At 37.0% G+C, this 23,324-nt stretch overlaps 1 protein-coding gene across 2 annotated transcripts in view; it reads right to left on the reverse strand.

Annotated features, from left to right (window-relative positions):
- The window catches only part of LOC115232454 (cysteine-rich venom protein TEL1), a 59,994-nt gene that overhangs the window by 18,182 nt on the left and 18,488 nt on the right, over window positions 1-23,324 (reverse strand). The window contains exons 1-2 of one of the 2 annotated variants that reach the window (XM_029802334.2): window positions 19,182-19,576; window positions 820-1,009 (exon numbers count right to left, since the gene is read on the reverse strand). In XM_029802334.2, the coding sequence (XP_029658194.1) occupies window positions 820-1,009; window positions 19,182-19,264 (273 nt within the window). In that variant the 5' untranslated portion in view covers window positions 19,265-19,576. Of the gene's footprint in view, window positions 1-819; window positions 1,010-19,181; window positions 19,577-23,324 lie in introns of those variants that run through there. The other variant, XM_036499518.1, reaches the window with a different exon arrangement.

Below are 23,324 nucleotides of genomic sequence, written 5' to 3' on the forward strand. Positions count from 1 at the left end.
AGATTAATTTATTATCAATCTCTTAAGCGACAAATACACATATACAAAACACATACACATGTATGTATGTATGTATGTATGTATGTATGTATGTATGTATGTATGTATGTATGTATGTATGTATGTATGTATGTGTGTGTATGTATGTGTGTATGTATGTATGTATGTGTGTGTGTGTGTGTGCATGTGTGTATGTCTGTATGTATGTATGTATGTAGTATGTATGTATGTATGTATGTATGTATGTATGTATGTATGTATGTCTTTCTTTTCTTTTGTTGTTTCAGTCATTAGACTGCAGCCATGCTGGGGCACTGATTTGAAGAATTTTTAGACGAATGAATGGGCCCCAGTACTTTTTAAAACATGGAACTTATTCTATCGATCTCTTTAGCCGAACCGCTACGTTAGGGGGCTGTAAGCACACTAACACTGGTTGCCAAGCGGTGATGATACAAACACACACACACGACGGACTTCGTTCAGTTTCCGTCTATCAAATTCACTCACAAGGCTTTGGTCAACCCGAGTCTATAATTGGAGATACTTGCTCAAGATGGTACACTATGGTTTTGAACCTGAAAGTATGTATCTGGGACTATGGACGCAAGCTAGATAAATAAATAAATAAATAAATAAATGAAATTAATTTTTAAATAATTTGTATTCTGAGAGAATTATTCAAAGTTATAAAAATATAAATTGTAAAATATTAATGTGCTTGTGAGCTGCAAGGAAATGTGGGTCCTAGTTGTTTCTTTGTAGTACTAATCATTGGTAACAGATATTCTACTGAATGAGATTTAACTCTGGTCTTACCATTAATAATAGATTGGCACCGTTGATAGCTTCTCGATATTTCTGGTGAGTCGCCAAAATACGTCCTTTCTCGAAAGGTCGAAATTTCGACCTTGACAATTGTCCAAATACTCCACGTCTTCGAAGTGCTTCTTGTAAAGAACCATCCTCAGGGAGTCGTATCATCTGGTCTCTTTTGTCCAACAACCGACTGTAAAATTAGTTAAGATATAAGATATAATGATTGATTCTTCAAACAAACATTTGAGGATGAGTGTTAATATATTTTGCCATCACTTATCATTCACCATTCGGTTTCTCTCGTTTATCTGTGCAGTTAACAAGGTAGCTTTGCAACCACCTGATTTTAGGTTCAGTCCCAAAGCGCAGCACTTTGGGTAATAGTCCTCTACTATAGCCCAGGCTAATTAATGTCTGGTGAGCAAATTTGGCAGGTGGAAACTTAGAAGCTTAAAGAAGCTCGTCACGTATGTGTGTGTATATATATATATATAATATATATATATATATATTCGGTTTAAGTAATTGAGATTCAAGTGAATTCTAATGAATTCACATGAATATGGTCCTTAACTAAGATCACCGGAAATCTATATGGTGTTAACCATACGACAAATGGGGTGATTACAAATAGGAAAAAAGCAACAAGAATGGATTAAAATCTCGGTACAATTGTTTCGTACGAGGACATCTTTAATAAGCTACAAAAAATGCAGTAAATACAGATGGCTCGTACTTATCAGCCGAAAAAACATCAGAGAATTTTGTATCTACCCCTTTTGATGTTTGGGAATTCTCTGATGGTTTTTCGGCTGACGAGTACGAGCCATCTGTATTTACTGCATTTTTTGTAGCTTATTAAAGATGTCCTCGTACGAAACAATTGTACCGAGATTTTAATCCATTCTTGTTGCTTTTTTCCTATATATATATATATATATATATATATATATATATATATATATATATATATAGTTAATCCAAACAAGGAAACACAGAAAAAAAGAGAAAAAAACACAGCAACGCAGGACGTGGAACAATTAAAGTATTATTGACGCTCAGGAAAGAAGGGAAGGAGGGAAGGATATATATATATATATATAATATATATATATATATATATATACACACGTGTATGTATGTATGTATGTATGTATGTATGTATGTATGTATGTATGTATGTATGTATGTATGTATGTACTTTATGGTTTGGCCTTGACAAAACGAGACTAGAAACCTGTTGTTAAAAGTCAATATACTTATTCTTTAGAGAAAATCGCCAGGTGAGTACAGAGCATAGTATGAATTAACGAACGGCAAAAGAATATAAGTCACGATATCAATTTCATTAGCTCACATCTGTTTCTATTATAAGAAACGTAGCACTCAAATCTGAGTGCCCGTGCGACCCCTTATTATTTCATCAGAGCCATTTTAAGGAAATGTATGTCTATTGCGGAAAGCAATATATGTGTGTGCGTATCTTTGTGTTAGTTCTCACTCCATTTGATAACCATAGTTGGTTTGTTTACGACCCCGCCAATAGGCGGTTCAGCAACTAAGAGTGATAGAATAAGTACTACATTTAAAAGAAAGAATTAATACTGGAGGTCGATTTGTTTGATTAACACTTTTTAGGAGGTGCCCCAGTATGGTCGCAGTCAAATGATTGAGACAAGTAAAAGAATAAAAGAATATGTTAATTATTTAATTTAACTCAACTGATTTAAAAAATTTATTTTATTTTCCATTATCCTAGCATTATGAGGATGACTGTGAGGAGCTGAAACTGGCATAAAATGGCTGCATAATTGTTTTAAATTTTGGCTCAAAGACAACAAATTTATGAAGATCGGGGTTTGTCGATTACATCAAACCCAGTACTTGACTGGCATTTATTTTATTGACACCGAAGGGATATAAAGCAAAGTCAACCTCGTTGGAAGTTCAGCTCAGAACGTAAAGTACTGGAAGAAGTGCTTCTAAGAATTTTGTCCGACTCTCTAACGTTTCTGCCAGCTCATTACCTCTAGGTGTATTGCAAAAATCGATTTTTCTTGGAACTGCACGCATATTGCGTAAAGTACTATCTGTCTGAAGACCTTGTGACTTGACAGACAGTACAAACCTCCAGTAGACACAATGTTTTCAATCCACATCGTCACGATATTGGAGACTGTGCGTCGTCTTCAATGATGATGATAACAACAACAACAACAACAACAACAACAACAACAACAACAACAACAACAACAACAACAACATAATAATAATAATAATAATAATAATTTCATCAGCAAACAAATGAACAACTGGAAGGCCTCGGGACCAGATGGAGTTCAAGGCTACTGGATCAAAAGATTTGGTGAATGTTATGCACAAATAGCTGCGCAACTCAACACTTTGTTAAATACCGACCGAGTAATAGCAGAGTGGTTGACATTTGGTAGGACAGTACTGTGCAAGAAAAACATCGAAAAAGGCAATACGGTAGTCAATTACAGGCCGATATCCTGGAAATCATTGACTGGAATACTCGCAGAGTCAATGTACGAACATCTGGGGGAAAAAATGGAGTCATGCCATATGAGTAGAAGGGTTGCAAGCGAAAGTGCAGAGGTACCAAGGATCAACTCCTGATAGACAAAACTGTATTGCAAGAGGAGGAAAAGTAATTTAGCCATGTAATGGATCGACTATCGTAGGGCGTACGATATGATCTTACATTCTTGGATTATGGAATGTATGAACCTATTTGGTATAGCATTGAATGTTGAGCGATTGCTTGGAAAAAGTATGGCGAATTGGAGGACGGACCTGACAGCACACGGAAGAAGTTTAAGGACAGTAGAAATCAGGAGGGGCATTTTCCAAGGGGACTACTTCTCCCCACTGATCTTCAAATTGTACTTGATTCCACTAACACTGATTCTGAGGAAAGCAAAAGCTGGGTATGTATTCAAAAGCCGCCAACAAAAAGTCAACTATTTGTTATTCATGGATGACCTCAAACTTTATGGCAAAGATGAAGTCCAAGTCAGTTCCCTTGTTGATACGGTGTATACTTTCAGTGCTGATATCAGAATGGAGTTCGGACTGAGTAAGTGTGGTGTGTTAGTCTTGAAGAGAAGCAAAATCAAATGTATGGACGGGCTAACGATACCGTCGGGGGAGATTATGAAGCAGATAGAAGAGACGGGCTATTAGTACTTAGGGATTTTGGAAATGGATAAATTTATGGAGAAAGAAATGACAGAAAAATTTAAGGTGGAGTATTTGCGCAGACTGAGATTGATCTTTAAGTCGAAATTAAACGGATGGAATAAGATTGAAGCTATCAACACCTGGACGATTTCACTCCTTAGATATGGAGCAGGGGTAATCGCATGGACAGTAGACAAACTAAACAGCTTAGACAGAAAGACAAGGAACTTGCTAACTAGATTTGGGACACTCCATCCAAAAAGTGGCACAGACTGTATGTACCAAGAAAAAGAGGGGGAAGGGGACTTATTGGATGCGAACACAGCATTAGAGCAGAAGAAAACAACATAGTATGGTATGTAAAAAATGCCACAGAACCGCTATTATTAGAAGTAAGAAAGCCAGGCTTGTGTAGGATGAAAGATTGCAAAGATAAAGCACTTTACAAGAAATTGAAAAGGAATGAAACCGAAAATAGCTGGGTAAGGAAAAGAATTCATGGACAATTTCATAGGGATGTTGAAGATAAGACAAACAGAGAAAAAAGATGGCTGTGGATGACTAAAAATGATTTAAAACCGGAGACGGAGGCTCTAATCTGTGCTGCCCAAGAGCAAGCACTAAGAACAAACTACATAAAATGCAGAATAGACAACAGAAAGTGATAAGTGCAGAATCTGTGGACAAAATGGTGAAACCGTATGGCTAATTACTAGTCAATGTACGCCACTAACCCAGAAGGAATATAAGAGATGTCACGACAATATAGCAAGGCTTGTCAATTGGACACCTTGCAGAAAGTATAAACTTGACAGAGCAAAAAATTGGTACGACCACAAACCGAAGGCATCATCGAAAATGATAATGCAAAGATCCTGCGGAATTTTATGATTCAGTTCGACCATGAGATAGAGAATAGGAAGCCAGACATAGTCTTAATTGAGAAAGAAACCAAACTATGCTGGATCATAGATATAGCATGCCCAACTGACAACAAAGTATGCGATAAGGAAGAAAGAAAAGTCGAGAGATATGACAGGTTAGCTTAGGATGTGAAGCAGTTGTGGTCGATGAAAAAGGTGGTAGTAGTACCAATAATTGTTGGAGCACTGGGAACAGTGAGTAAAAATCTTGAGAAGTACATAGAACAAATAGGGGTTGCAATAAGGGTGGAGCACTTGCAGAAAACAGCACTGCTTGGAACCGCTCGAATACCCCGGAAGATGCTCGAAATATAAGAGGTGTTACCTTAGTTCACTGGCAGTGAACAGCTGACACCGTAGTACATCTACAGTGTTACAAGCTGTGCAAAGGCAATAATAATAATAATAATGATGATGATGATGATGATGATGATAATGATGAGGATGATGATTTCAAATTTTTGCCTCAAGGGCAGCTTGAGGGAGGGGATTAAGTCGATTACATCGACCTCAGTCCGTAACTGGTACTTATTTTACCACCTCCGAAAGGATGAAAGGCAAAGTCAGCCTCGGTGGAATTTGCTATCAGAACATGAAGACGGACGAAATGCCGCTAAAGATTTCGGCTGGCGCACTAACAATTCTGTTAGCTCACTGCTCCATTAATAATAATAATAATAATAATAATAATAATAATAATAATAATAATAATAATAATAATAAACAACCCCTGGTGTACACGTTTTAATATTAATTAGTAAGAATAGAAGGGGCACCCTCAGTGGCTTTTGTAGATCTCCTATTCTGAAATAACAACACTACTAATATTAAAGAGACACTATCATTTACTAGGCAGCTGCGATATCGATTACATCACTCAAGTGTTTACAATAAACACAAACAACAAAAGAAGATAAGTACATTATTTTGACTGACTATTTTGGCGAAGCGTAAACGATTACAGCAGAAACAGCGGGAAGGATAAATGTCTTTTAGGATACTCGATATTATGTTGAAATATCATATGGCAAAGATATTGCATAGAAGTAGGTTAAAAGAGAAGACAAACACATTTCTTGAATACACTCCGTGACAAAACATAGTGAATGACTTTTTAACGGGTTCGAATTTGAACTGGGGACAAGTTTGTATATAGGCGGCGAGTTGGCAGAAACGTTAGCATGCCCGGCGAAATGCTTAGCTGTATTTCGCCCGCCGCTATGTTCTGAGTTCAAATTCCGCCGAGGTCGACTTTGCCTTTCATCCTTTCGGGGTCGATTAAGTAAGTACCAGTTACGCACTGGCGTCGATATAATCGACTTAAACCGTGTGACTGTCCTTGTTTGTCCTCTCTGTATTTAGCCCATTGTGGGCAGTAAAGAAATAGGTATTTCGTCTGCTGTTACGTTCTGAGTTCAAATTCCGCCGATGTCGACTTTACTTTCCATCCTTTCGGGGTCGATCAAATCGCGCCATTTGTTTCTGCACCGGACCACAGCTTTAAGTTGCTAAGTTTACATTTATATATCATTGTATACAATGATTCTTTAGTATGACGTTATTGAATATTTTCAGCAACAGTTGTATGTGGGTGTTTCCTCAGGTGGAATGCCATCAAGCACTATTACACACACACACACACACACACACACACACACACACACACACCACACACACACACACCAGACATAATGCAGATACATCTATCACCGAAAGGCAAATTAGCCGCAGTATTCATCCGGAGGTAGTCTCTCTTATATACGTGCAGTGTTTAAAACGCAAAATATATATCAATAGCAGGCCAAAATCGTCTAGCAGCGGCGTAAAAATGCTCGACGCGCCTTTCTGCGTCATTGAGCTTTGCCATTAGCATGTACTCAATGACAACCGCATGCTAAGACAAAATATATCGCTGTATGTATGTATGTATGTATGTATGCATGCATGCATTTCATATATTGAATATATTATAAGTGCATATTATTATTATTATTATCATTATTATTATTATTATTATTAATTATATACATTACTTTTCCATAACGGCCAATTTACAAATCGGTTTTATAGTAGGAGCTGAGAGGAGAAAAAAGAAAAGTAAAAAGCCGATTGTCACCAGAGAATGCCGAAAGAAATGGTTTGGCATGGTCTTCTTGCCATTGGAGATTTGAAAAAAAAAAAAAACTGGAACGAAATCGCCCAGGTTAAAATGTGGGGAGAAAAGTACTTTTTAGTTCAATGAAGTTACGTCCTTTGAATTATGAGATAAAATGGCTACCACTGTATGGGACATATGTATCTGTTGAGTGGGGTTGTGGGCGGGATGAGGAGGACAGGGTGGAGTTGAGATGTGTAGCTGAGAGGGAGATAGAGGAGAAGTAGTGGTCATAGTTGTATATGTGGAAAAGGGCCCACACCATGCCATTCCTTTCGGCCTTTTCTGATGATTGCCAGTGTATTTCTCAACTTCTGGCATAAAACCAGTTGGTGAATTGGTCATTATGGAAATATACTATTGTATTTTATTAATATTCGTATATCGACTCTATTAATAAATAAGGACCTGTTTTTTGTGACTGGGCTTTTAGACCCTTCATTGAGGTTCTAGTCTTTGTGGAGTTGATTCTTGTCTTCGTGGAGGTTCTTGTTTTCTTGACTTATGATGGTTTTGTTGCAAGTGTGTGTGTGTGTGTGTGTGTGTACGCGTATACATACATACATACATACATACATACATACATACATACATACATACATACATACATACATATACGAGTGTGATAGAACTAATAATGTACGGATTGACTTGTCATATGGCTGGACAGTAAGCTTACAGTTCCGTGAACATAAAGAATGTGAAGAGCAAAGAGAGAGGTAATACAGGAGATGAATAGAGAATAGTTGGTATCTAAGGAGAAAGAAAGAAAGAAAGAAAGAAAGAAAGAAAGGAAGAGAGAGAGGAAGAGAGAGAGAGAGATAAAACAATGTTGTTTGAGATGAACTAGATAGAGGAAGTCCTGTCAAGGTCATTGAATTAGGGCGGTTTTTAAGAAGAGGTGAGAAGCAAAAGAGAATGTAGGAGGAGGAGGTGAAAAAAAGAGGCTGTTAAACTGTCTGAATTTCTCAGCTGTAATTACTTCGGTCTTTTACTTGCTGACATTTTCAACTGATTAACTAATTTGAATTAATTTCAAGTCAGTCTTTTAGAAGTTTAATTTGGTCAAAAATAGAATGTTTCTTGAAAACCGCGTACATTGTCCAATTCATAGGGGTTTTGAATTGATAATACTTTACAAATTATTATCATACTAGACTACCCGTGACCCGTTGGGTCACAGGGAGTGTCTGAGTTTCCTAGCAACGGAGTTTTGTTTCGTGAGTTTTTGTTTCTTTTCCAGGTTATTTCGCACGTGTTCAACAAATGTAACATCGAAATCACGCGTAAACGCTTCCTTTTCCCAGAAAAGGAAAGATTTGGCTGCTATTTCTTGTACGCCCTGATACTACATAACAAGTATTTCAGGTCCTTTATCTCAAATAGCAGTTTCGTGGTAGCAGGACATGCTAGAAATTGTCGCCAAATCTTTGGAGGTGAGAGATACGTTGAATGCATTCGAAAAAAAAAAAAAACCTATGGAAAAAAGAAAGGATTTCACAATGAGGTTACGAACGGGTCTTTTACGAAATATTTACCGTGTTTTAAAAGTCATTTTCACTTTTAAATATTTTTTAAATATGCAAAAAAAAAACTTTTTGTAATGGTATTCACTTGAAAATAATAAAAAAAATAAACATTAAAATATTGTCTGTTTAAATAAAGCTAAAATATAAGTACTTGCTGTACAAACAATTTACATTTTTGAAATTACATTCACTTAAAAATATTTACAAATGATTAAAATATTGTATTTAACAAAAGCGAAAATAGAAACACTTTATGTAAAAAACAAATCGTATTTTTTCGTTGTTAAGTCATTGTGTCTAATCGAAAGGTAAAAGTTTCTTCCCTTTCAGGATTAAGTTATTTTCGGAAAATTTTCCCATTATGCACCGATTTGGGTATTTATACCCCCGAAAACCCCGAATATCTCAACAACCAGTTGTCCGATTAACGCGAAACTTGTTTTATTCCGTTCATATTCACATTTCAGGGGCAACTTAATTCATAGTATTTTCCCATTATGCGCCAGTTTGACTGGGTAACATTGCAAGCAAGCAAGATTCAAACTCACTTTTAATGTATTATAGAGATTTACTGCAGAAAAAAAATGTCTTACGTTCTGTGTTCAAAACACATCGTGTTAGCATTGCTTTTATTCATCCTTTCGGGATCGATAACATATAGTACCAGTCAAGTACAAGAGCCGATGGTATTGACTTACTCAATCTCCTCAAATTTGCTGGCCTTTTGCCTGAATCAGAAATTATAATTAACATGCAGCAACCAGTGACTTATAGATCCCGGTGTTTCTGCTGTGTCACTTTGAATAGCTTTACATCATCTGCTAACAAGCTGCGCACCATCCCCACTTGAACTTACCAACATCAGGGAACTAACTATAAGAAGGAATTTAACCGATATAGGGGTTTCAAGGCCTGGAATGCTAAGAAGGAGTCCATGAATATTTCACGGAGCCTATCCTAAACCTCCCCCTGCCACTAAAAGAAAAATCAGAGCCCACTTAATTTTTGAAAAGAACTCTTCACCCTGTTGGTGGGGCCTCAAAAGCAGAATTGTTCTTTACAAAATGTCTCTAGGAGGCCCTTCTCAATTTAAACGCCTCTTCCCTACATCATCCCTCTCGTTTTTCACCACATCAAACTCTACACTAAACACTTATCTCGATTCATTTTATACGGTTCTACAACCGCGCTGGACGTCCTCCCTGTCCATGTTATCTTACAGACAACATATACAATATATAATCTGAGCATCAACTTCATCAATCACACTAGTATGGGTTCATGTTATTATGGTCGTGAGTGCTACCGTTTCTCTGAATAAAGATTTCTCATGTAACAACAAAACCAACAATTTTGAGGAAGTTTATCGTCGATTGTATCGATCTCTTGACTGGTATTTATTACACTGATTACTGAAGATGAAAGGTAAAACCTATGGGATTTGAACTTAGAACGCAAAGGGATGTAACTAAACATCACAGACCCTTTTCCCCACTCTCTAACGATTCTGTCAGTCCACTGCTCCTTCTCCGATTAAACGTTTCTGATTAAGTACAAGTCTAACAATTTTGAGTGGGGTGGAAGCTTAGTCAATACCATCAGTTTCCGTATTTGACTGGTACTTATTTTATCGACTCCATAGGGATGAAAGGCAAAGTGAACCTCGGCGGAATTTGAATTCAGAATGTAAAGAGCCGGAAGAACTATCGCAAAGCAGGTTTTTCCGAATTTAAAGATTCTGCCAGTTCGCTGCCTTCTTTTTCCATTAAACAACAATACAAATACTGAGGGTAATGACAAGATTGTCCATATCATTTGTCTCAATATATTGCTGATTTTTGGTGTTAAGACTATAACCTGTTGTATAAATATAATTTTTAATGAGTCATCTGTTTTTGATCTTGCTGTTGCAGTACAGAGAAGGAAGGATTTGGTTCTCTCTGACCATGCCAGTTTCGGAAAGTTTCAGTCTGTATTAAAACAACGTATTATTTTGTTAGTCTTCTTTGTTAGTTTTTGTTCAATGTATTCTCTTTATCTACCTTAGTCTTCCTTCAAATTGTTTGTCGTGAGGTGCAGCATCTAGCTGACAGTATGTCGTGTATATAACGTTTTGAGTTGTCAAGCCAGAATTCCATAGTTCGAGATAGAATGTGAAACTAACACCACCAACGCCACAACCACTATCACCATCACAATTACTGCTGAAGGCGTCATACAGAAATGTATAAAGTGGGAAATAGAAATTAGTAATATTCAGAGCATTTAACGAAGGCTTTTGTGACATGAGTCAAAAATGCTGCTACACTTCAATCAAAACTTATATCGCACGAACCAAGAAAGCTTCAACTTTGACAATCAACCGACAAGAAAAAGGCAATCAATTCCCATTTAAATCACAGCTTATAGAGTTAAATATAGACATGGTAAATTAGTTAATGTCTTATATATATATATATATATATATATATATATATATAACATATGGGAGAGTCATGGTTGGAGTGTCTTTCATTATAAGTCTGCTGTTCGATCAAGATAGATCAGAGGTCATGCCCGTCGCTAAGTGGGTGCACTGGATTGGCACTTCCTCTTCACTAATCAATGGTGCACCTTCATATTTAGAAAGTACAGTTTACAAAAGTACGGTTTACAAAAATTAGTGCCCACCCAGAATATTCTAAAGTACTTATCGTAAACCTCACCTCTTCTGCGTACGAATCAACGAGTTCGTTGTATTTTCTACAAATCAAAGTTGGATTATTTGTTAGTTTGCATTTGTTAAAACAAGGAGCAGATTTTCTGTAGTTGACTGGGTAAAATTCTCAATGACATAGCTCTGCTGAGATCACTTTTGTATTTTGTTTGTAAAGTAAATATATTCTTAGTTTAAGAGATTTTCCTAAACGTTTGCTAGGAAATCCCGACATCCGGTAAACAGGCGGTCACTATTAGCTGTCAGAAAGAGTAGCTGGGTGGTATTACGGTCGATTTAGATTAACTGTTGAAGGAAAATCGATATTAAAAACAAATAAGATTTAAGCATCGTAAAATATGATATATCATTGACCCTCAATATTGGTTCGATTCTCTTCTTTAGTTCGTTTCAGTTATTTGGTTGAATGTTGGAAAAGTCATTAATATTACCCGGTTCCACTTCTCCCATTTTACTAAGCGTCAAATTCATTATTAAACTGGTTTTAAATTTTGGCACAAGGCCAGCAATTTCAGGGGAGGGGTGAGTTGATTACATTGACCTCAGTGCTCTACTGGTATTTATTTTATCGACCTCGAAAGGGATGAAAGGCAAAGTCAACCTCGGCGATATTTGAACTCAGAACATGCAGACAGACGAAATGCCGCTAAGCATTTTGTTAACGATTCTGTCAGCTCGCCGCCTTAAAGTCATTATCAAATTAAAAATTAAATTGAGGTGGTGGACATAGCCGAGATCACAGAGTAGAAGTGTAAATATTTCATTAGATGCAAACAGGATGGATACATTTCTGTATTTAAGAGATGAGGAATTATGTAGGTTATTTACATTTGACAGATATTTGTCCTCATCTTGTTTATTGCTAACACATTTCGGTTGATATACTCTCCAGCCTTCATCAGGTGACTTGGGGAAATTTCGAGCCTGGGTTCTTATTCCCAAAGTATTTTTCGATGTTATCATTATTATTGGAATCTTGGGGTTAGTAGCCCGCGCTCTTAACCACTACGCTATATGGGCAATTATGGAGTGAATTTTAGGGCTTATAAATCTAATATTTTCCTATCTTTCCTGACTACCGGTTCCCATATGCTACTCATATCTGCACTCGGTCTGCACTACGAAGAAATGATCAAGGTCAATAACAATCTATTAAGCAACAACTACCCCCCAAAACATACTATCCCCTCCAATTATGAAGAAAAGAGGGGATGAAACCAATAAACTGTCCACAATCTGTCTACTCTATGTAAAAGGCCTCTCCGAAAATATACAAAAGATATGCGGCCCATATGACATCAGGACAGTATTCAAGAGTAATATAACACTTCGCAAATATCTCATTCGATTAAAACTTCCAATAGAAGAGAATATGACCAAAGACTGCGTGTATTCCATCCCATGCAGCTGTGGTAGGTTATACAAAGGCGAAACATGCCGCCCCCTAAAAATAAGGGTAGACGAACATCGCAAAGCTGTGACACGAGGAAATATTGATAAATCGGGTATAGCTGATCATGTATGGAAAAATGGAGACTACCTTCCCTGTGGGATGAAGTTAAAATAATAGAGAGCACCACTGGAAAATACGAAAATTAAAAGAAGCAACACATATGCTAGGACACAACAACCTACTAAACAGACTGAGTGCAGATATGAGTAGCATAAGGGAACCGGTTTTAAGGAAGGATAGGAAATTAGTAGATTTATAAGTACTAAAATTCACTCCATAATTGCCCACGGAATTAGTAGTGGTTAAGAGCGCGGGCTACTAACCCCAATTAATTCCGAGTTCGATTCCAAGCAGTGACCTGAATAATAATAACATCGAAAAATACCCAAGACACCTGATGAAGGCTGGAGGTTATATCAGCCGAAACGTTGTGTTAACAACAAACAAGATTAGGACAAATATCCGTAAAATGTAAATAATGTAAACAGGATGAACTTGTACATTTCCATTCCATCTTGTCCCGGGTCCATACAGGTATCAGTTATTGTTTAACCCTAAGTCAGCCTTATTCTGGCAAACTTTTGATCAAAAGCGTTTCAATCACGACAATCCCATCAACTTTGTCTTTAAGGGACTTATTTGAACAATGTAACCTTCTATTTTTTTAAAGACTACCGCGTAGCGTATGATTAGAAGAAAATTTGGCTGCTATTTCTAATTGGGTGAATGACAATATACATAGTTGTGAACTTCATGGAGTGGAAGAGAATAGATTTAGAGGTGGTTTACCGAGTGCGGAGTTGGATGGAAAGCGGACAGCGAAGGTGGAAGCTTTCTCTGCAAGAATACTGCTCATAGTCCATCACGATTGATAAGTGGAGAAAAGTGGGATTCCGCGAAGTTAGGTGACATCCTTTTCGACCAAAGAATCATCTGCAGTTTTGGAGAAGATTGAGGACCCCACAATGCACAAAGGTACTCATCATTGTTCGTTATTTACCCATACCACAAGATTTACGGTGTTGGGTGAGTGCGATCCTATATCTAAGAGTGGGCGATTTTCCTCATTGTAATCTTAAGTGATCTAAAAAAGATAAGATGGTCACCATAGGTGACCACCGCGTTTATGATGGTCCCGAATAGTATTCCTTCGGTTATGGATCTATTCAAATCAGAGTTGATCTGGGCCTAAACAAGCACAACAACAACAACAACAACAGGTTTCATTTGGTTTGATCCCAGATTATCATCAGGTGTCTTTTTTACCTGGTTATGTACACGATACCCAATTGAATTCGAAGTAGGAACGTTTTTATTTACCAAACTAAGCCTAGTGATGTTCTTATCCATTATGCAACTGACGCATCGGAACAGGCGTAGGAGTGGCTGTGTGGCAAGTAGCTTGCTTACCAACCACATGGTTCCGTGTTCTGTCCCACTGCGTGGCACCTTTGGCAAGTGTCTTCTACTATAGCCTCGGGCCGACCAAAGCATTGAGTGGATTTGGTAGACGGAAACTGAAAGAAGCCCGTTGTATATATATATATATATATATATATATATATATATATATGTGTGTGTGTGTGTGTGTGTGTGTGTGTGTGTGTGTGTGTGTGTGTGTGTTTGTCCTCCAAGCATCGCTTGACAACCGATGCTGGTGTGTTTACGTCCCCGTAACGTAGCGGTTCGGCAAAAGAGAGCGATAGAATAAGTACTTGGCTTACAAAGAATAAGTCCTGGGGTCGATTTGCTCGACGAAAAGCGGTGCTCCAGCATGGTCACAATCAAATGACTGAAACAAGTAAAAGAGTAGAAGAGTAACAGTTCAAGACAACATCTCGGAGAGGAATGTTTGTTGCAATATGGTGTAGATTTCATGTCCCTCAATGAATGTTTCTACCATCACTATTTTCCGTTGATAAATGAGTAATAAAAAAATTGGCTTTGAAACCAGGGTTGTTTATATGTATGCATACTTCTCTCCCTACATATATACATACGTACAAGTTTTAAAGTTATTGGCACATAATTGTTGGCGATTGCTATAAATAAAATTAGATAAGACTAATGAGAGCTAATTTTTGTATGAATTTTTAATGAAATTATTATTCAAAATATTGTTACTGTATTATAATATCCTGTGAATGTCATATTCGTGTGACATTTTTATAATTATTAACGATTTAAAATTTTCGGATAATTAACCGTATCTTTAGCCATCTAATCTTCGTTTCATTTGCTTTGATCTCCGATTATCATCAGGTGTCTTTTTTATCCTGGATATGTAAACGCTACCCGATTGAATTCGAAGTAGGAACGTTTATTTACCAAACTAAGCTTAGCGACGTTCTTATCCATTACGCAACTGACGCATGTGCAATCGGAACCTAAATATTGATTTCAAATTTTGGTACAAGGCCAGATAGTTTGGGGGAGATGGGTAAGTCGACCACATTGACCCAATGCTTAAAGGGTTAATTAGGGCGAAAGCTGACAGAATCATTGCCACGCAGGACAAAATAGTCATCGGCAGCATTTCGTCCGTCTTTTATGTTCTGAGCTCAAATTCCGCCGAGGTCGACTTTGCCTTTCATCTTTTTCCGGGTCGATAAAATAAGTGCCAGCTGAGTACTGGGGTTGATGTAATCGACTTATCCCATCCCCTGAAATTGCTGGCCTTGTGTCAAAACTTGAAGCCAATATTTAGATTTCGATTGCATTTAGTTTGGTAAATCAACGTTCCTAGTTCGAATTTAGTCGGATAGCGTGTACATATCCTGGAAATATAGTACTTGACTGGATCTTTATTTCAACGAGCCTGAAGGGATAAAAGGCTTAGATGTCCTCGGTGGGATTCGAACTCAGAACATAGAGAGCTGGAGTTAATAATAAGTAGCTCCTCATTTTGGCAAAAGACTGGCAGCTTTAAGGGGAGGGTATTACCTAATACTATCAACTCTTGTACTTAACTGGTACTTTATTTTATTCAAATAGAAAGGACAAAAGACAAAATTGATATTGGCGGAATTTGAACTCAGAACGTAAAGAGCCAGAAGAAATACCACAAAGCATTTTCCCAACGCTCTAATGATAGTTTCAAACCATTGAAGGCATGTAGCTTAGTGGTTCGGGTATTTGGCTCATGATCGTAAGGTCGTGAGTTCGATACCCAGCGGCGCGTTGTGTCTTTGAACAAGGCGCTTCATTCCACTCAACTGACAAAAATGAGTCGTAATTGGAAGGGCCAGTCTTCTCACATTCTGTATCACGCTGAATCTGAGAACTACGTTAAAGGTATACGTGTCTACAGAGTGCTCAGCCACTTGCACTTTAATTTCACGAGCATGGTGTTCCGATGATCGGATCAACTGGATTCCCTGTCGTCATAAGAGACGATGTGCCAGTTTCAATCCATTACCTTTCAGATGAAGTTAATAACTGCAATTTTGAGGGGAGGGGGGTTGATCGATTAAAACAACCCGAATAGCTGACTGGTACTTTATTTTGTTAATCCCGAGAGGATGAAAGGCAAAGTTGGCCTTAGCAGGAGTTAAATTCAGGACATAGACCTATAAAAAATACGCCAAGGTATTATCTCGACGCTCGACGCAGTGATTCTCAACCATTTTTCATCTATGGATCCCTTTGATTACTGTCTTACTTCGGTGGATCCCCACAGTCATTCGATGTTTAAAAACAAGTTTTATAGATACTTCTTTCCAAATTTTTATTTCGTTATTCACACATTGACTTGTATAGTTTGAACAATCTAAAACGTTAGGGAAAGTAACTGAGCTGCTTCTTGCAATAAATACATCTAAATCAAAATTTTTTCATAGACCCTTAAAATACCACCTTGCATCTCTCATTTACTATTTTGCTTGCATGGACCCCAAAAATCTTATATGGACCCTCAGGTGTCATATGGAGCCCGGATGAGAACTACTGCTCTAACGATTCTATTAATCCACGGTCTTCGTTTCTAATAATTGCTTCTAAGGCCTGAAATTTGGAGGAGCGAGTTAATCGATGCATATCAATCATAGTACTTGACTTTAATTTGCTAGACCTCGAAAGAATGAATGGCAAATTTGCCCTCGGCGGGATTTGAACTTGGAATGTAAAGAGTCGATAAAAAATACTGCGAGACTGTCCCAAACCCTATTACATTTATTTATTTATTTAATGTTTTCAGATTACTGTTTTTAACAACAGAAATTACAAATAAATAGATAAAAATATAAAAGAACAGCTTTTCAAATTTTTAACTGCCAAACCATTTTTAGTTTTTTAGTTTTTCGCTTTATCTATTTGGTGGGGATATTCAGAGATAACGATCTGAATAAGAATTTTATATCAAAATTACAATTTTTTTTTCAAAATTTTAATGCCGATTGCTGACGGTAATTTTCCACTTTCAAATCATGATCATAAATCGAAAGAATGCCAGCATTTAATTTTGGATGGTAGATATTTTTAAAACCAAATATATATATATATGTTAACATAACCGTTTATTTTTAAAACTGCAATAAAATCGTGCAATATCATGTATAATGGTAATATATGATACTATACGTGATATATTACAAAGGTATAGGCAAATAACGTTAGTCATGATTAGAAGTGGATATTTATGATTCCGTTACTATATTTGTGATTAAAAGAGGTAAGTCAGAAGAGCACTTGATCATATCTATTATTGAATATGCTTTAATTTCTAAATATTCTGAGTTCAAATCTCATGGAAACCAATTTCACTGTACATCTCTTTGGGACCGATAAAACAGACAGGAGGTTATTTAGTCGAATATGACTTCTGCGATATCACTTTAGAAAATTATATCTTCTGTTTTGAGAGAGAAACTTATTGTACTTAAAGAATAATATAATGAGCTGATGTATTCAGTATTCAGATGCATTAAAGCTTGTCGGAATAGGTATAAAAGGGAATAGGAAGCAGACATACAACTCAAGTAAAGAAAGACAGCAATAGGAGCTCAAAGCACATACATAGTACATAGGATAAAAGACAGAAAAGTGAACATTAAAAGAGCCACAAAGAGGAAAGCGTGCAAAGGTCTATCAGGAGTAATGCTGGTGAATTCCAGGAAGCATGGAAATTTTGATGGATGCAGTGTTCTGACAGCTAACAATTAATATGGGAAGTTTATTCTATGCTTCAACAATTCAGAGCGTGGAAAAATGTTTTCGAAAGTCAAGGGTGCTGCGATTTAAAAAAAAAAAGATTATGAGCATGTCCATGAGTATTAGAGGTATTGGATTAAAAAAGTTAGCCACAGTTGTGGTTGGAAAAATGGATAATATTGTGGGTGCCTTCCAGGTCAGCTGTTAAATATCGAAACTTTAGTGTGTCATTATAACTGTTTGTAGACACATGAGTGTGACCATATAATTATAGCAATATATTGATTTCAAATTTAGGCATAAGGCAAGCGATTTTGGGAGAGGGAAAGTCAATTACATCGACCCCACTGCTCAACTGGTACTTATTTTATCAACCCCGAAAGAATGAAAGCAAAGTCGACCTCGGCGGAATTAGTATTCAGGACGTAAAGACGGACGAAATGCCGCTAAGCATTTTGTCCGGCGTACTAACGATTCTGTTAGCTCACCGCCTTACTTAAAGCAATATATTAGTTTCAAACTTTGGTAACTTCGGGTGAGAGGGCTGATTGATTACATCGACCTTAGTGTTCAACTGGTACTTATTTTATCGACCCCGAAAGGAAGAAAGGTAAAGTCGATCTCGGCGGAATTTGAACTCAGAACATGAAGACGAACGAAATGCCGCTAAGCATTTTAGCCGGTGTGCTAGCGGTTTTGTCACTTCGCCGCTCCCTTAGTTATAGCAACATATTAAAATATGATTTACAAGATTACATGCAATTACTTACAATGTCACTATAATATATATGGCAGAAAATAGATAAAGTAATGTAACGACTAGAACAGATGTCGCGAACCAGGGAAATTACCCCAAGTGGGATAAAAATGAAATTCTAATGAGGACTCATTAGGCATAAGTAAAATTATATAAAAAAACGTGTTCCTTGTTACGACAGAAAATTTTCTTCTGGTACTGCTACATCTGTCCAATGTAATAAACGTGTAAATAGATTCATATAAATAAATACAATAAAATAGATTCAATAAAACTTTTAAATTCAAACTATGATTTTCTTCCTTTCAAATCAAGGTGGTAACGTCTGCGTAAATATATATATATATATAGAGAGAGAGGAGTAATTGGTTAAAGAAGTTTCTCGGCCCCTGGATTAGGTGTACATCACGTTTTACTCTTGAGATGTCAAGCAGTCGACACGGTTGATTAAACTGAAGAATCTTTAGATATACTCACCGACTAGTTCCTGGTTTGCGCCTGACTTGAGCAGATGCAGATGTAAGAAGGAAGAAAATAAAACAAACAGATAGAAGTAACATCGTTGTTTTCTTGATTGTGAAACAGTAAACTTTTCTTCAGATAAATGACAAGAATACTCTTGTAGTACTAGACGTGAACTATGTTGGCCAGTGTTGCTACTTGTAGTAATTTTGCAGTTGAAGACGAAAAGAATTATATGTCCAATAAATTTTGGACAAGTGTGGGCAAAGGAAATAGTCGATAACCGAGAGTGCCACCACCCTGCCTACTGCATGCGGAAATACTAAAATGCCAGTGGACGGCTATAGCACCTCTGCACACTCCTCAACCAAATGAAACGATGTGTTTGTTCTGTGGTGTTCAGCAAGCAGATGGATTTAACAATTATGTCAAATACGTGCAGCTTACCAACGAAAGACACACACAACTTTCACTTTATTATTATTTTTTTTTAACGAAAAGAAAATTAACTTTTTATGTATGTATATATTTTGTTTTTATTGCAGGTCGAATGTCAACAATGTACAAAGGTACAGATAAAACGACTGTTTACTCAAACTATTTGTTATTTCTTCAAATCTTTTGTGAGATTCACGTCTAAATAATACTAAGCTGTGCCACGCTGATTCCTTCCTGCTTTCTTTTGTTTGGTGGATCTATTAAAAGTAAACAATTTGTCGAAGACAGTTTCCTCGACAGCTGGTTTACTCCACAAGATTCGTAATAGCTTAAATAAAGACTTAAAGCTCGTCATCCAAAAGTAAGGCTGAAGGCCGTGCATTTGTCATCATAGGTTCCAGCACGTCTTACCTGAAGTCATACGATTGTATAGCTAGGCCTGTATTTAAAGAGACGCATATTAAAAGCACACTTTTAAAGTACATTTATTTAGAAACTCTTTTATTACTACTCCAGCAAGTATGGTAATCTTTATGCTTCGTTGCTGAGGTCTAATGAGACCGAAACATGTCTTCAGTTCTCTCCCATACTTGCCAAATCATGAAAATAATTTTAATCATTGAGCTAACTATTTCTAATCGGATTTTCAATGTTCACTTTATTAAATATATTAACTCTAACTTCAAGTTACAAATAAAAGTCATATGTTGTAGTGTACATGAGAACTATATACAATAAGCTCGTCGTTTTTAATGCATTGTTACAAGCATTTTCAAATTAAAGAAGTTCGATACTATTGTATATCGTATCTTTACCATCAACCATCTTTCTTCTTATTAAATATGTAATTATGACTGTTCTTCGTGTTTCCATCTAACTTCCCATTCCTTAACCTTTTAATCTCTAAAACAATTCATCACTCAATACATTCGAATAACCAAGTGTCTGTTTAACCTGGACCTTAACCTTGAAGAAACAGTCAATCTGATAGGCCGTGAAGCCATTGTTTGTGTCTAATGTGATCAGAATCATTTTCTGAAGTGGCGTGTTTAACCTGGATATTCGCTATCGCCAATTGGTTCGTTGCAGCAAATGTTTGATCGACATTGCAGTCAAAATAGTCACTATCATTCTAAAAGAATTTTAATACGAGTGTGGTCAACGCTCACAACGAATTCAGTGTAGTTTTCGTCAGCTATACAAATCAAATTTTCACGATGAGAAGGGTTTTTGAACGTCAGAGCTAACTGCAAACCAACACTTGCACTGTGGACTTTGCAACAGCTTTTGATTCTGTCGATTGCAATGCATTACGGGATATCATGAGTACAAATGGTTTACCTGTGAAGCTACTGAAGCTAATTCTAGAGTATATCAGAATTTTACGTGAGTAAAGGTATGTTGTTACATCGAGTAATTTGACCCGGTCGAAATTTACTTTGGTGTTCTATTTCAAACGTTTTTCACATATGTCATCGACAAGATTGCAGAGTGTGCTCAGACTCAAGTGGATTTCCTGGTTGCTATTATGAGACGAGACTTCACCCGCTTTGATCCCAACTATGCTGATGTCCAGTCAGAAACTTAAAACTTCAGTTTGTGCGTGTCATGTGTCAGTAGGAAAAAATCAGTGTAGCCAAGAGAAAGACTGTATTCGCTAGCATCTCGCTCTCTGAGAAGGTCTACAGTTATAGGCAATGCTGAGATTCTAAAAGAGGTCGATCCATTCAAGAACACTGATGCTGGCTTTACTGTCACAGGCCAGGGTAAAGGTGAGCTAAATGTAAGCATCAATCATGCATCTGGGGTACTTTGTTGTCTTGAAACCTGGATTGATCTAGTTCGGAGAACAAGTAGCCACAACAACTCGCATTTAGTGAGACTTCATTCAGACCATCCTACTGCAAGGTGGTGAGACATGAACAATGACAGCGGTGGTCATGCGCAAGTTGGACGTATTTAACCTCTCAGCATTCAGATTACTATCAAATATAATGCTTATTTATTCACATAATTTTGAATTAATCATGGATTATTTTGTAGCTTTGAGATTTTAATAATGAGATTGTTTAATTTTAAAATGACATTGTAGGGTAGGTGTAAGAAGCCAGATCTGGCTGGTGTGAGCATAAAGCAAGCAGAATATTTGAGCCCGATATAGTTGGTTTAAACGCTAATGAGTTAATCACTTTTGCTTTCGCAGAATCTTCCTTGTTTACATTTTGGATTTTGAGTCCAACCCCAAGGTTCCTCGTCGTTACCGGATTGCTTTCCTTAAATAATTCTTGCTCAAAGCTTAGGCACACAAGGACATTGCCTGGTGGCTGTGGTGGGATAGGAGCTCACATGTCTAGGAGCCGGATTCTGATCTATGTAACATGTTGTCAATAAATACTGTAAGTTCCCTGGGGCCTATGATGATGCGAATACGGCCTTGGGCCTGTCTCATCCTGAGTGACTGCCGACACAAGTACTAATACAAGTATTCTTTTTCTACAATTCTTCGATCAGAATTCAGCCACTGAGAACACAGAACTTTATATCACTAGATGGCAGATCATAAAATATCAATCAATACCGTTCAGTCAAAAATTAAGTTACAATAGTCAACATGACTCATCAGGGTTATCAATCTTTTTGTCACAAGGTGATAGGTCATACTGGTCAAACACCACCGATTCAAAGTTTTCAGCAAAAATATTGTTATTTTAATAAACAGGGTTAAGACGTGTGCGCGCGCGCGCGTGTGTCAATGACGTTAACACAAAATATGATACATTCATATATATTGAGAGCGCACAAGAGAGAGAGAGAGAGAGAGAGGAGAGAGAGAGAGAGAGAGAGAGAGAGAGAGAGAGAGAGAGAGAATGGGTGATTGTGCTAAGAAGTCGTCATATTTTACACCATCAGTTGCTGGTTGTCCCTGGATGCTTTTAACAGAGCTCCCTCGTGGGTCTTTGAATTCCTCTCCGCCTACGTTTTTCCTGCACATATTCAATTTGGATATTAGCGTCATTAATTTCACCAACTTGAGAGGTACTACAGCAGTCGTGTCAAACTTGCGATCTACGGATCGAATTCGGCCTGTAGCTCTCGGCTCAATTTTATAAAAAAAACTTACTATTCCTATTTTTATAATTTTAAAATATTCCGTCCAGAGTTGGAATCTGAACAGAATCGTGATTAACACCGGTTCTGTTAAGTAAAATCAGTGCATTTTAAGGAATTTTTTGTTATCTCAACCATTGAAAAAAACCAAAGTTATGAATCTATACACTAAAGACTTACTTTCCCTTCACTTTGTCTATACATGCCGAGTCAAACGCATGTTTCTTTGTGTTTTAAATTTACGCACGTGAATGGGTTGTAATACGAGTGACATTGAAAGTTTTGCATCTGAAACAGTGCAAGTTTTTTTATTATTATTATTATTATTATTATTATTATTATTATCAAGTATTGATCTTCTCAGGAATTGTATGTATTCGGATAATTTGTAAGTGTTCTTCCTCCAAGAAAACTTAACTGGACTGTTTGAAACATGAACTGTAAATAATGATGATGATGATAAGATCATTTTATTGTCAACAACACAAATGACAACAACGCTTTATCTTCTTAGTCAGATGAAAGGTAAGGGATCGCACCATTAGATACGTCACTCCTGACGGCAACTAAACTTACCAAACTCTTTTTGGAATTCCCTTATGGACTAACTGT

Source organism: Octopus sinensis, linkage group LG2 (assembly GCF_006345805.1).
Source record: "Octopus sinensis linkage group LG2, ASM634580v1, whole genome shotgun sequence".
NCBI classification, from domain to species: Eukaryota; Metazoa; Mollusca; class Cephalopoda; order Octopoda; family Octopodidae; genus Octopus; species Octopus sinensis.